Raw genomic sequence first — 14,633 nt, 5'->3', positions numbered from 1 at the left:
AAAATATATATATATATATTACAATTCCAAAACGTGTTTTTTACGGGGACTCAGAAGGATAGAAGTCAGCGAATTTGCATTTTACTGCGCAGAAGGCCTCGAAGAAGTTGTGTGAGGGGTACAAATGGGTCATAGCTAGCAAACAATAACTCTATTTTCTAACCTTAATCTGATTCTAACCTGCTACGTAAATTCTCCTAACCTGCTGCGTAAATTCTCCTAACCTGCTGCGTAAATTCTCCTAACCTGCAACGAAAAGTCACATCTGACAAAAGCTGTATCCCGTGTAGTCAAAACCGGTCAAAGGGGCGGTCCTGACAATTCACAAAGTTCCCATCTTGCCATAAATTGATACAACTATACACATGCTTCTAGTCTCGTGTCCAATTCCCAGACAGAGAACGTTATCCAAAACCATGGCCTGCTCAGAACTGGGTAAACTTTCTTCTTGTTTTAAGTATTTTAGCTAGCTTTAGCTAATGTAGCTTAGAGACTGAGTAGTCTATGTTGAAGCATAAACTTGAGCGTAGTGCTATATGCTGCGTGGTCCAATTATTTATTGCGTCGTGCTAGCTACAACTAGCATGCTACGAAAAACATGCTTCCATTTTAGTTAACAACGGGTGGCTACAAAGGAGCAATAACCTGTCGATGACGTCTCAGTGGAGTCAACATATTTACCGAAGCAAGCTTCGTTTCACAGTGGTGTCATTCAATCAATCTCTACAACTTTGTCACAGTTTTGTCTTTTAATTCTACCCACACAGCACTGTTGAGTGTGTCCGACAAGTCTGGACTTCTGGACTTTGCCAAAAGGCTGGTGAACGTGGGACTGTCACTCGTCGCATCAGGTGGCACCGCCAAAACCCTGCGCGATGCAGGACTGGCTGTTCGGTAGGTGTAACCGTTTACATGCATGTTCAATGCCTCATTCAAATCAAATGTATTTATAAAGCCCTTCTTACATCAGCTGATATCTCAAAGTGCTGTACAGAAACCCAGCCTAAAACCCCAAACAGCAAGCAATGCAGGTGTAGGAGCCCGGTGGCTAGGAAAAACTCCCTAAAAAGGCCAGAACCTAGGAAGAAACCTAGAGAGGAACCAGGCTATGAGGGGTGGCCAGTCCTCTTCTGGCTTTGCCGGGTGGAGATTATGACAGAACATGGCCAAGATGTTCAAATGTTCATAGATCAAATAATAATAATCAGTGGTTGTCGAGGGTGCAACAGGTCAGTACCTCAGGAGTAAATGTCAGTTGGCTTTTCATAGCCGATCATTCAGAGTATCACTACCACTCCTGCTGCCACAGGCAGAACAGTTGAAACTGGAGCAGCAGCACGGCCAGGTGGACTGGGGACAGCAAGTAGTCATCAGGCCAGGTAGACCTGAGGCATGGTCCTAGGGCTGAGAGATGAGACTGACCCTAGCCCCCGACACAAACTACTGTAGCATAAATCTATCCTTGTTGATAGTGTTCAGCCACCAACATTCCCTTGCGCTAATGCTCAAATGATTCAATGTTATGCTGAAAACAATGTATTCCTTTAAGTCACCTTACTGTTTGCAAAGAGTAGGCCTATCTAGTATTCTGCAATCATTGACCACCTTTCAGATGAGCGGCATGCCCAGCATCTAAATGCAATTGAGAATGTGTGCCTCTGAATCACCTAACATCCATCTCCCTTTTGTTCCAGGGATGTGTCTGAGCTGACTGGCCATCCAGAGATGCTGGGTGGGAGGGTGAAGACCCTGCACCCTGCTGTGCACGGGGGCATCCTGGCCCGGCACACTCCTTCGGACAAGGCTGACATGGAGAAACTGGGCTACAGTCTGGTCAGGTAAGAGACAGGGAAGTGGGTTTAATTTGGCTCTAGACACTGATCTTAAGATCAGATCTGTTTTCCTCAATATTTAAGGGTAGGACTTGTCCATCTGTCAACCTTTCTATACTTCTTTCCAAAGCCACTACTGCTTTACTGTGGTTTTTAGGGGTCTTTGAAAAAGTATTTTTGTGAACAAGCAGACCTAAAATACAATGCATGTGATCGGGCACAAGACTTATTAGATTTGGCCCTAATGCAGGGCAGAAAGGTTGTGAAGTGGGGAAACTTCGAGAAGCATGCGTTGTTAATCTAATAACCGGCTAATTCAAATGCTGCTGCATCTGCACACATCTGATCTTGTGACACTTAAAAAAAAAAAAATGTATCCCTGGGAATCTGGCTGTTTAAGCTGCCAATTTGACATTCATGGAATATGATTGGCTTTGAGGAGAAAGTAAGCAGTGCATACAGCCTCGGGAAATAACCCATGAATTCTCTTCTATGGAGCCTACGTATGTTTAACAATTTGGGTTCAAAGGCTGCAAAATGTGACCTGCTTAATTGACACATTCCCATTTACAAAAGTCAAAACTTGACCTTTTTTCTTAAGATATTGTTTCTCAATGAGTCATCTAGGGCACACACAATGTGGGGATTAAACATCCATGCTACTCATTATTTCAAATTGCCTAGATAGTTAGAAAAAACATAGTGAAATGCGTTGTTTCTTGACTTGTTTTGCTTTCCTTTGCCGGTCTTTGACCAGGGTGGTGGTGTGTAACCTTTACCCGTTTGTGAAGACGATCTCCAACACTAATGTGACCGTGGAAGACGCAGTGGAACAGATTGATATTGGTGAGTGGAATGTTAAAGCTGCAGTAACTTTTTTGTGCCACCTGACCAAATTCACATAGAATTGTGAGTTAGATCTGTCATTCTCATTGAAAGCAAGTATAAGAAGTGGTAGGTCTGTTCTATGTGCACTATTTCTATGCTTTCTCTGAAGTTTAGTTTTGCTGCTTTTACTTTTGGTTTTGTACACCAGCTTCAAACAGCTGAAAATACAATATTTGGGGTTATGGACAATAATTCACAGCGGTTTAGATGGTTCAATGATTCTCTACCATATACTTGCTTGTTTTGTCACATAAACTGAAATTAGGCGACTGAATAGAATTTTAGCAACCAGGGAATGGTGGTGCAATTTATTGATATTGCACCTTTAAGGCCAGCTCTATATTTTACTTTCTGAAGTCTGTTCTTCAACCTGAAATGCCCTAGGTTGCCATGGTGATGACCCTGTTTGACCCTGGCTGTGTCCTCAGGTGGGGTTACCCTGCTCCGAGCAGCGGCCAAGAACCACGCCCGCGTAACCATTGTGTGTGACCCTGCCGACTACAAGCTGGTCGCTGTGGAGATGGAGGGTTCCGAGGGCAAAGACACCACCCTGGACACCCGCAAGACCCTGGCCCTGAAGGTAACTATGGCAACTTGAAAGCACGGGTTGAAAGTGGACTTTTTTTACATGGTCCTTTGACCTGTGTATCAATCTACTTCCTGGACAAGTTGAGAATGGTAAAATCTAGTTTAACTTCCCATGTGCTCTGCTTCTGCCTTCCTGTTTAGACATGTTTGCCAGGATGTTGAGTGATAGAGAAATGATGCTATCAGGAACCAAACTGTACATAGACAAAACTGAAGTCTTAAGAGATTCTACAATAGTAGCAAATCTGACATCTCAGGACAACTGGGGAAGGCCTCATACTGTGTCTTTGACAGATTATTGACCCTCTGTTAAAAGGATCAATTTGTACAGTTACAGACCACAGATACCATGGAGTCTGTATAGTCAATAAGCACAATTGGGACACCGTAAAAATTCAGATAAACAAAAATATATTAATTGATTGTTGGGTCAATGTGAGGTAGAGTTCAGAGTCCACTACCTCCCATGCTGCCCTCTCTTATCCTTGGGGCAATGTTGTTCAAGTCAGCCCACAGTATTCTATTGAGCCAGTATCCCTGGACATTGTAAATATGCTACTGGAACTTATATAGTATGCTTACTTGATTGCTTTTGTTCTCTTGTTGTTTTAATATTACATTGTTATTGATTACTGCATTGTTGGTTAGCTTGCAACAATACTTTCACTGTACTTGTGCATTTGACATTGATACATGAAACTACATGGAGTAGAATGGATACTTTTAGCACATGATGTTCCTTGTGAAGGAATTACAAATCTTAGTGATAGTTTTGTATTCAAGCTGCCTCAGATAAAACTGTAGAAGCCCATGTTGGCTTTGACCATGGAATAGGTTACAACGCTGTCGCGTTCAGCTGTTTACCCTGGGCTATGTTCATTAGGGCACACCATAGAAAAACATTTTGCAGCGGTAAACAGATGTGCATTTCCTATTGGACATCAAGGTTTTCCCTTCCTGTTTCAGTCCCTTTTCTTCCTAATGAACATGATCCTGGTGTTTATGCGATCTAGTTGTCCTCATTCTCTCTCCCAGGCCTTTACTCACACAGCTCAGTATGATGAGGCCATCTCGGACTACTTCCGGGGCCAGTACAGCCGTGGGGTATCCCAGCTGCCCCTGCGCTACGGCATGAACCCCCACCAAGCCCCCGCCCAGCTCTACACCCTGCGCCCCACCCTCCCCCTCACAGGTAGGCTTCACCCCCCCCCACCCCATTGTGTAGCCAACAGTCTCAGAAATTACAATAGGGGAAACATTGTCAACCCTCATTTTAATTGGTGTCATATGTTCACCTGAAACTGTCCAGGGGGACTTTGTGGACCTTGTCCTGTCTGGGTAGACTAACTGTATTGACCCTCCCTTCTCTCATTCCATTTCTGCCTCTGTCAGTGGTAAATGGTTCTCCTGGGTTCATTAACCTTTGTGATGCCCTGAATGCCTGGCAGCTAGTCCGAGAGCTGAAGAGTGCCCTGGGCATGCCCGCTGCCACCTCCTTCAAACACGTCAGCCCTGCAGGTCAGACATGCAGCGCTTCCAATGCATATGCCAACAAGATTGCAAGGAATCCCAGTAACATTGACCTAGGCTGTCCTCTCCCTCTCTAGGGGCTGCGGTGGGTGTTCCTCTGAGTGATGAGGAGGCCAAGGTGTGTATGGTGAATGACATGCTGAAGGACCTGACCCCACTGGCCACAGCCTACGCCCGGGCTAGAGGGTCAGACAGGATGTCCTCCTTCGGTGACTTCATCGCTCTGTCTGACGTTTGTGATGTCCCCACTGCCAAGATCATATCCAGAGAGGTAGGGCTTCCCAGGTGTCGTATGTCTGTCCCGTGTGTTTCCTGCAATTCCAAACCCCGTCTATCATTCTCAGGTCTCTGATGGCATCATTGCCCCGGGTTATGAAGAGGAGGCCCTCAGGATTCTGTCCAAGAAGAAGAATGGAAACTACTGTGTTGTCCAGGTATGCTTGGACATGGAAAAGCACAGTTAGTGATCATCATATGTTGCAGCCTTTCTTAGAAAACAAAGTTTGAAATTCATTTGCATGTTCTCACCGGTTGGGGGTGCTGAATGTCTAAATCTCAGATGGACCCAGCCTATGAACCAGACGAGCCAGAGGTCAGAGTTCTCTTTGGCCTCCACCTCAAACAGAAGAGGAATGGTGCTGTCATTGACAAGGAGCTCTTCTGCAACGTCGTCTCCAAGGGCGCGGTGAGTCTTTGTGGTTTGTGTGTGTCTTGATAGTGTGTGAGATGCTCACTGATGACATGTTAGGTTCTGAACTTCTGTCCTCTTGTCTGTCCTGTTTAAGCTGTCGGTGGAGGCTCTGCGTGACCTGATCGTGGCCAGCATTGCAGTGAAGTACACCCAGTCCAACTCTGTCTGCTACGCCAAGGATGGACAGGTAGCCAACCTGGAGAGGAAGGGGCCATGGGAGGTTGCTGTTGAAATAGTATTTGGGCACAGAGTTTCCAGTTGTCGCCTATACCCTTGTTTACCTTTTTCAGAGGTAGTGTTGAATGTTTCAAATTATGTACTGTGCTTTTTCTGGGTCACAATCCATCTCTCCCTGTGTACCAGGTGATTGGGATCGGTGCGGGTCAGCAGTCTCGTATCCACTGCACGCGGCTGGCAGGGGACAAGGCTGATAACTGGTGGCTGAGGCACCACCCGCGGGTGTTGGGCATGAGGTTCAGGAGTGGAGTGAAGCGGGCAGAGATGGCCAATGCCATCGATCAGTACGTCAGCGGCACCATTGGAGAGGTGAGGGGTTAGAGGTCAATTAGGGACATGTGCTCTACGACATCTGAAATGGCTGTTGTCGGATGTACAGTTCTACTGTATGTTTTGTGTAGGTTCCTACTGTAATTCCAGATTAGTCTGTCCTGCTCTCTAACTCCATGTCCTCTGTTCAGGGTCCTGACCTGGCAGTATGGAAGGCCATGTATGAGGAGGTCCCAGAGCCTCTGGATGAGACTGAGAAGAACAGCTGGCTGAGCTCTCTGCAGGCTGTAGCGCTCAGCTCTGACGCCTTCTTCCCCTTCAGAGACAACGTGGACCGCGCCAAACGGGTAAACACACACCCACACTGCTAAATGATAACTTTTCACTGGTCTAAGATGGCCCACTTTCTGCTTTTGGTTCTTTAGTTGGTCTCTAGCCTTCTAGTACCTTCCAAGGTCTTTTCTGTTTGAAGCCCACATGGACTGATTATTCTGAGGTGTCTCTCTGTAGAGTGGTGTGGAGTACATTGCTGCCCCGGCCGGGTCCACAGCTGACGAGGTGGTGATCAATGCCTGTAATGAGCAGGGCATCACCCTGGTGCACACCAACCTGAGACTCTTCCACCACTGAATACCTGGAGTGGCTGTCATACAACACAACCTGACACGCCACACACCGTTATGGCCCTGAGTAACTTAGAAGTAGCTATGTGTGTCTACGTGTTGGAGGTCCATTAACTGCTCTAGAAGAGTGATCAACAAAGGTACTAACAGTGTTTTTTCTTTTTTACACTGATTCCTGTCCTACGGTTATCATGCACAAACAGCATGAGTCATGCTGAGGATCATTCGGATTCCGTTACATTCCAATCATAGTTGTATCTCCGTTACTGTCTGGAAGGTCAAGTTTCACCATGAAATAAACTGTTTCTTGAGAAATCCTGTGGAGTGTGACTATGCAAACACTATTTTATGTTATAGCAATATTAAGCTGAAAGTCAGGGACTGACTACACTAACATGGAATTGTTTTATGATTGTCGGACCATTTAGCTATTTGAATTCTAGGATGTTTTTTTTTGTATCAAAAATATCTACAAATATTTGTAAGTTTTGAAGTTGCCCTTCACTATCGCTCATAGAAACGCGTTGCGTAACACATGGCTAAGACAGCCCCCCCCCCCCCCAATCGTTTATTATTGTTGGATATAAGACTGTAAAAACACTAGGAAATCTGCTCCAAGTGATTTTAATCTAAGAAATCTGTTCCCAAGTATTCCCACGCATAATAGACAAATGTAAGCTAGGTTTGAAATTGTTTTTAAGCTCAAATGTTTTGGGAGATTTTAACCCCTTTTCTTAACTACCTCCATACTTTAATTCATTTGTATGGGTTACCTTTAGACAAGTCCTGTGACTCTTGTGGAGAACTCCTTCCACCGCAGATGGTTGACATACAATGCCTTCAGAAAGTATTCACACCCCTGTACCTTTCCCACATTTTGTTACAGCCTGAATTAAACATTTATTAAATTGGTGGGTTTTTTTTTTGTCACTGGCCTACACACAATAACGTGGAATTGTTTTAACTATTTTTATTAATTAAAAGAAGCTATGTATTCAACCTCTTTATGGTAAGTTCAGGAGTAAAAATATGCACCAGTGGCATGGACTTACTGAGTGTAATAATGGTGCCTAACATGATTTTTGAATGACTACCTCATCTCTGTACCCCACATACAATTATCTGTAAGGTCGCACAGTGACTTTCCAACAGATTCAACCAGAAAGACCAGGGAGGCTTTGCAAAGGCCACCTATTGGTAAATACAATTCAAAGACATTGAATATCCCTTTGAGCATGGTGACGTTCTTAATTACAATTTGTATGGTGTATCAATACACCCAGTCACTACAAAGATACAGGTGTCCTTCCTAACTCTGTTGCCGGAGAGGAAGGTTAACGCTCAGATTTCACAAGGTCAATGGGGACTTTCCAATAGTTTATTGGCTGTGATAAGAGAACTGGGGATGGATCAACATTGTTGATGGTGTGAAAAGGAAGCCTGTACAGGAATATTTTTTTTCTCCAAAATATGCATCCTGTTTGCACCAGTAATACTGCAATAACTTTTTGTCCTGAATACAAAGTGCTATATTTGGGGCAAATCCAACACATTACTGAGTACCACTGCATATTTTCAAGTATAGTGGTGGCTGCATCATGGTCTGGTTATGCTTGTAATTAAGGACTGGGGAGGTTTTCAGGATGGAGACTGGAGCTAAAGCACAGGGAAAATCATAAACCTGGGTGTCTGCTTTCCACCAGACACTGGGAGATGAATTCACCTTTCAGCTGGACTATAACCTAAAACACAAGGCCAAATCTACACTGGAGTTGCTAACAAAGAAGACAGTGAATGTTCCTGAGTGACCTAGTTACAGATTTGAATTAAATCTGCTTGAAGATCTATTTCAAGATGCAAATGGTTGTCCAGCAATGATCAACAACCAACTTGACAGAGCTTGAAGAATAAAAAAAGGAGCCAATATCGTATAATCCATGTGTGGAAAGCGCTTGGAGACTTAGTAAATCGCTGCCAAAGGTGATTCTAACGTATATTGACTCAGGGGTGTGAATACTTATGTAAATGAGATATTTCTGTATTTAATTTTCAATAAATTAGCACAAAAAAAAAATGTTTTCACTTTGTCGTTCTGGGGTATTTGTGTGTAGGTGGGTGAGACATCTATCTAATCCGTGTTGAATTCAGGCTATAACACAACATGTGGAATAAGTCCAGGCGTATCAATATATTCTGAAGGCACTGCAGGGATTTAGACGCCGCCCACGCAAAAAAAACAGATCTCTAGTTTATACTGACAGATTTTGATGGGAATTTATTTTATTATGTGACGCACTGGTGGGCCAATCTACGTATAAACAGTTAAGAAACAAAGGCAATTCATGAGGTTCTTTTCAACTTTATCAAAACAAGGGAATCTCCATCAAACTTTGGCACCTTTTAGTACAAAAATAAAACCAGAAGAAAGTAGACACCCCAGGTCTCACATTCACACAACAATGCTGTGATTAAAGAGATAAATAAAATGCATTAAAGAGTTTCAAAATTACAACAACTCAGTGTCAATCACACACACGCAGTGCTACCCCTGTCTACACAGAGGCTACAGAAAAAGAAAAATGATTTCAAACACTTGTCGACATGGCAACTACACCAACATTCTCTCAAAACAGTGCTTTTGATTTTAGACGGTTTTAGATTTTATAGAAGTAAAAAAAAAAAAATGATTAGGACAAACAGTAATACTGGACAGGTAGTCTTGGAAATGTATAATTTGTAGAAGACAAGCACATCTGAACTGTTAACAAGCACGCAAACACATACATTCAGGGACAGGGGAAGATTTTCATCTCTAAGGCACGAACACAAGGAATGTTCCTTTTTACCTCTTAAGTGTCTGAAAGGGAAATGACGAGAGACACAACTTAACCATGACTCTGAGTGTGTGCAGGGGGTTCTCTTAAGACTAGGAAGGCATGGACCTACAGTATGTAGGTGTGTTAGATATGGTTAAGCTGATCAGTAAGTCACTGATGTGTTAGTTCAGGTCTGTCTCTGACTGGACAGGGCAACCTCTTCAAGGAAACTTGACAGACCATGGGTAAGGAAGAGGAGATTTATCTTTTACTCCAGGGGATTCTGGGGGATGTGTCCTTCTGCCAGTGCGTCTGCCAGTAGTTCAGGTCGAAGGCATTCGATGGGGCACTGGATGTTCTGCAGAAGGAGACAGACAGACAAGAGGTCAGTATGGGTCCATCCTCAGCATGGGGATTCCAAGTTCTAATCCAAAATGTTCTCAGTTGTCTTTTGAGAGCGTAGTCTATGACTCACCACTTTGCGTAGTGTGTTGGTGGGATCTCTGTATCGGACGGGCTGCAGCAGACTAGAGTCAACCTCAGCACCTGGTCTACGACAGTTCTCACAACGCCAGCCCTGAGAGGAGGACAAGCATTACATTTACACACCTTGGTCATTCAGCAGGTGCTCTTGTCCAAGTTGCATTCAACTAAGGTAGGTAAGACAAGCACATAGCACAGCCATTGCCAGTAAAAGTGACCTGTTGTCCTCCGTAGCAGGTGCAGGTACAGATGGCTCCCAGGTATTCTTTCTGCCACTGGTTACCAATCTGGTACATCTTCCCATCGTCATAGCAGGTGGACTCATCTGTAAACACACACGCAGGAGAGGGAATCACACACACAGGCAGACATGGAGGAGGTCACACAGGCTGACATTGATGAGGTCTCGCAGGCAGACATTGATGAGGTCACACAGGCTGACATTGATGAGGTCTCGCAGGCTGACATTGATGAGATCTTGCAGGCAGACATTGATGAGGTCACACAGGCTGACATTGATGAGGTCTCGCAGGCAGACATTGATGAGGTCTCGCAGGCAGACATTGGTGAGGTCACACAGGCAGACATTGATGAGGTCTCGCAGGCAGACATTGATGAGGTCACACAGGCTGACATTGATGAGGTCTCGCAGGCAGACATTGATGAGGTCTCGCAGGCAGACATTGATGAGGTCACACAGGCTGACATTGATGAGGTCTCGCAGGCAGACATTGATGAGGTCTCGCAGGCAGACATTGATGAGGACTCGCAGGCAGACATTGGTGAGGTCACGCAGGCAGACATTGGTGAGGTCACACAGGCAGACATTGATGAGGTCACACAGGCAGACATTGGAACTATACTGTGTTGTATTCTGACATGCTGCCAGAAAAGACAGAAGTTCTGGATTCTTCCTTTAATATCCAAACAAGGCGTGGGTGGTGACTGATGATAAAGTGCTACTTACGTGGTTCACACTTGAACTCTCCCTTCCCGTTGCCCAGGCAGGTGCAGCTCATCATGGGGCCCTTCTCCTCCTGGCGCTCCCATTTCTCCCCGATACGGTAGTTGTTACCTCCATCATGACACCACTCTGGTGATGGACAGGAAGCGACAGAGAGGGGGGAGATAAAAGGGGAGAAAGAACAAAAAAAAGGTCAGACCTATTGCATAACATCCGACACTGTCTCCCAGCCCCTAGATCGGATTGGTGTAACCAATATGGCAACCATTCCACCCAGCCAATCAGGTGGCAAGGGATCAATATCATTTCTTAAATTGCATTGAATTGAAGAGGTAGTTAAATACTCACTAGAGGAGTCACATCGGAAGTGTCCACTGCCTAGTCCCAGACACCTGCACCACAGCTTGAAGCCCGTCTCAGACATGCGCTCCCACTCGGTCCCTACGTCATGGTAGGTGGCTGTGAAGGTGTCGTAGCACGAGTCCTTATCTGTGCCGGTGGAACCCTCTGTCACTACAGGAGGAAGAGAGGGGGTTAATTTCACCACAGAATCACAGGCAAAGCTGTGTAAGTAAACGCTTATCTATGAACTTTCTGAACTATATTTTCTGACCGTGGAACAGCATGACTCAAAACAACATCAGGATTCACTTATGCCATCTATTCTATAGGTTAGATTTCAGTACTGATCCTAGATCAGTTGTCATAGTTACAGCTGGTTCCTTACGGGTGTTGCCGGCGGTGACAATCTCCTCCAGGATCTTGTGTTTGAGCGCCCCCTTCAGGGCCTCTACGATAACGTTGTAGGAGGCTCCGCTTGTCAGGCCGATCAGAGTGGCACTGGTGGAGGTACCAGGCAGACGCATCTGAGACAGGAGGGAGAGAGAGGAGATGGAAGGAGAGAGAGGGAGAGAGATGGAAGGAGGGAGAGAGAGGGAGAGAGATGGAAGAAGGGAGAGGGAGAGAGATGGAAGGAGAGAGGGAGAAAGATGGAAGGAGGGAGAGAGAGGAGATGGAAGGATAGAGAGATTGGGAGAGATGAATGGGAATGAGAGGTGTAGACCGTAATTATAAGAATTTGTTCTTAACTGACTTGCCTAGTTAAATAAAGATTACATTTATAAAGTGTCTCTTAGATGTGTCTTTATGCGTGCGTGTGTGTGTGTGTGTGTGTGTGTGCCGTGCCCTCTCACCTGGAACATCTTCTCGTTGGTGTGTGTCAGAGGGTTGCAGGACACCAGGTACTCTGAACTCTGCTTGTAAGGCTTCCAGGCGATGGTGGTCTGGGTCTGGGCCTCCTGAGGGATTCCTGTGTCCTTCTCTGGAAAACCAAAGGGAGAGCCACCAGGCACGTTCACGCTCACCACCGGCACCCTGCGCCCCTCCGCGTCCGGAAGGGGCACAAACACCAGGGGTGTCTGGCTGTTCCCATAGGGTGTCTGGCCGTTCCCATAGGGTGCCTGGGGGTTCTGGTTGTTGTACTCAGTGTACTCCACATTCTGGCCCTGGCCCCCCAGGGTGTCTAGGCCGTTGTTACCTACTACTGTTGGGACACGGCTCTCCTTTTCTTCAGGCACGTCCAGGTGGTCGTAGCCTCCGGGGCGGTTGGGGAGTGGCAGTGTAAGCAGGGATTCACGTTCTGGCCGGGAGAGAGGGGTTAGGAAGCAAGCGAGTTAGGGAGGGAGTGGGGAGTTAGAGGAGCTGCAGTAGCATAACGCCGACAGCAGGGGGTGGCAGTAAGTCTGCATACTAGAGCCACTACTGTACTGCAAAGCACTGCACTTGAGGTAGAAGTTGCCCCTAAGCACAGATCTAAGATCAGATTACCCTACCCCCGTTTTAGTTTTAACCATTAAGGGGAGTGGAAGAATATCTGACCCTGTATCCGTGGTTTGGGCAAATATCTACTCCAAAGCCTGCCACTGCCGTCAATACCTTTTGAATCGCTTGTTTATTCAAAAGGTATTCAAAGTGAGTGAGCAGTATTATTGTTTTAAAAGACACAGCTGTTTGTAACAGATGCTGGCACGACTACAAACCAAATCTCTGTCTATGAGTTGCTAGGCTGTTCTTACAATATTCTACTGCAGCTAAGCACATATGCAGGCTTCCAAAACCTTTCTTTGTAACATCACCATTCAGGTACAAAAAAATAAATCAGGTTTTGGTCCGTGTGTGTATGTAGACGTATGTGTAAAGTGTAAAGCGTGTATGTACTGTACTCACGAGTCCTGGCCGTGCCCACCAATGGGGTGCTTCTCTGGACATTCTGAAGAGCGATGATCTTGATGATGTACTCAGTGCCTGGTCTCAGACCTGAAAACATCCAACAACATCAAGCATCAAACTCTGCTGGAGGAAATCAGATGTTGATTTGAGTCGATTCAGGTGTTTTCCATAACTGGACGGGTTGAGAGGCTTGAGCTTTCAGAGGGTGAAGAGGAGGGGTGGAGTTTAAGAGGGCAACTTGAGAGAGAGAGAGCAGAGTTTGACGTTTACCAGAGATGGTGGCGTAGTTCTGGCCAGCGTGGGGCCGGGGGGTAAGCTCACGGGGCTGCGCCCTGCCTGCCTCCTCGTAGGTGATGTAATATCCTGTGATGCGCGTGGCGGGGGGTTCCCAGCTGAAGGAGATGGAGTTGGGGGTCAGAGAGGTGAACTGGAGGTTGGTGGGGGAATGCACCGCTGGTTTGGCTGTGGTGGCCGTGAGGGTGAAGGGGGCGCTGCGTGCATCGCCGTTGATGGTGTAGATGTGGATAGTGTAGGAGGTGCCTGGCTCCAGACCTGAGGGACATCAAACACAACACACTGTCAGTCAGTCAAGAGCTCACTCTGTACATGGGTAATGTAGTTTACTATAACGATGATAGTTTAGGTAAAAGTGAGGATGGATAATGTAGTTGACTGTAGATGGGGCGATAATAAGTAATGTAGTTCATTTATAGATGAGAGTGGTGAAAGCTGTGTGATGTAGTCTACTGTAGATGAGAGTGGTGATGGGTAATGTTGTTGACTGTAGATGAGAGTGGTGGTGGCTGGGTAATGTAGTTGACTGTAGATGAGAGTGGTGATAGCTGGGTAATGTAGTCTACTGTACAGTACCAGTGATGGTGTAGGTGCGCTGCTCTCCGGGGATTGTCTTCTTGATGGCGGGGCGGCTGCCGCCGAGGGGCTGAGCTTCGATGAGGTACCCAGTGATGGTCTCAACCTTAGCACGCCAGGTCAGCGTGATGGCTGACTCCTTCACGTCAGAGATACGCACACGCCGAGGAGGACTGATGTCTGGGAGAGAGAGAGGAAGGGAGAGGGAGAAAGAGAGGGTGACTTTACAGTGAGTAAACCAGTGGCCAGTAGAGTTAAAACTCTGTGAAAGCTGCTTACTGTCCAGCGTGGTGACCTCTCCCTCTAGAGGTCGGCTGGTCACAGAGTTCTTCAGGGCGTAAACGTGCACTGTGTACATAGTGGCCACCTACACAGGAAACACATGTTGACAGATACATAAATACAGTGACAATACATGACCTGAATTTAGACTGTTTAGCAGACATCTTTATCTAGAACACAGTTATGACATACATTCAGAATACTGTAGTCTGTTATTTACCATGAGTCCTGGGACCACGGCGCGTGTGGTGTCTGGGGCGATGGTCATCTCCTTGGTGGGTCCGTTGTTGTTCTCGGGGTTGACAACCACGCGGTACCCAGACAGCCCGG

General features: G+C 46.0%; 2 protein-coding genes across 6 annotated transcripts in view; one reads left to right on the top strand and one right to left on the bottom strand.

The window, feature by feature from the left end:
- Positions 1-282: 282 nt before the first annotated feature.
- LOC106575709 (bifunctional purine biosynthesis protein ATIC) lies at positions 283-7,570 on the top strand. Its single transcript, XM_082963596.1, has 14 exons — positions 283-435; positions 768-894; positions 1,695-1,838; positions 2,590-2,678; positions 3,149-3,300; positions 4,344-4,500; positions 4,701-4,826; positions 4,916-5,109; positions 5,183-5,272; positions 5,398-5,523; positions 5,624-5,716; positions 5,893-6,075; positions 6,228-6,383; positions 6,547-7,570. Exons 1-14 carry the CDS (start codon positions 366-368, stop codon positions 6,664-6,666), a joined length of 1,827 nt encoding a protein of 608 aa, XP_082819722.1. The 5' UTR covers positions 283-365; the 3' UTR covers positions 6,667-7,570.
- Positions 7,571-9,002: 1,432 nt separating this feature from the next.
- Positions 9,003-14,633, bottom strand: part of LOC100380696 (fibronectin) — a 31,857-nt gene continuing 26,226 nt past the window's right edge. For 4 of the 5 annotated variants that reach the window (XM_045699244.2, XM_045699247.2, XM_045699246.2 and 1 more), the window contains 12 exons: positions 14,524-14,633; positions 14,301-14,388; positions 14,022-14,201; positions 13,422-13,703; positions 13,149-13,238; positions 12,116-12,561; positions 11,650-11,788; positions 11,271-11,435; positions 10,926-11,051; positions 10,177-10,283; positions 9,951-10,052; positions 9,003-9,833 (listed from right to left, as the gene is read on the bottom strand). The exon at positions 14,524-14,633 is cut by the window's right edge and continues 78 nt beyond it. In XM_045699244.2, coding sequence (XP_045555200.2) covers positions 9,744-9,833; positions 9,951-10,052; positions 10,177-10,283; positions 10,926-11,051; positions 11,271-11,435; positions 11,650-11,788; positions 12,116-12,561; positions 13,149-13,238; positions 13,422-13,703; positions 14,022-14,201; positions 14,301-14,388; positions 14,524-14,633 — 1,925 coding nt within the window. In that variant the 3' untranslated portion in view covers positions 9,003-9,743. The remainder of the gene's footprint in view (positions 9,834-9,950; positions 10,053-10,176; positions 10,284-10,925; positions 11,052-11,270; positions 11,436-11,649; positions 11,789-12,115; positions 12,562-13,148; positions 13,239-13,421; positions 13,704-14,021; positions 14,202-14,300; positions 14,389-14,523) is intronic. The other variant, XM_045699249.2, reaches the window with a different exon arrangement.

The sequence above is a fragment of the Salmo salar genome, chromosome 17, assembly GCF_965601325.2.
Source record: "Salmo salar chromosome 17, fSalSal1, whole genome shotgun sequence".
NCBI classification, from domain to species: Eukaryota; Metazoa; Chordata; class Actinopteri; order Salmoniformes; family Salmonidae; genus Salmo; species Salmo salar.
The sequence above is the reverse complement of the archived record's forward strand: the minus strand, read 5'-3'. Positions and strand labels throughout refer to the sequence as shown.

Excerpts from the sequence above, each read along its gene's own strand:
- LOC106575709 (XM_082963596.1), top strand. The coding sequence starts at position 366 with ATGCTTCTAGTCTCGTGTCCAATTCCCAGACAGAGAACGTTATCCAAA. Across the intron at positions 6,076-6,227 it reads TCAGCGGCACCATTGGAGAG|GGTCCTGACCTGGCAGTATG; the intron begins GTGAGGGGTTAG and ends TCCTCTGTTCAG. Across the intron at positions 6,384-6,546 it reads ACGTGGACCGCGCCAAACGG|AGTGGTGTGGAGTACATTGC; the intron begins GTAAACACACAC and ends GTCTCTCTGTAG.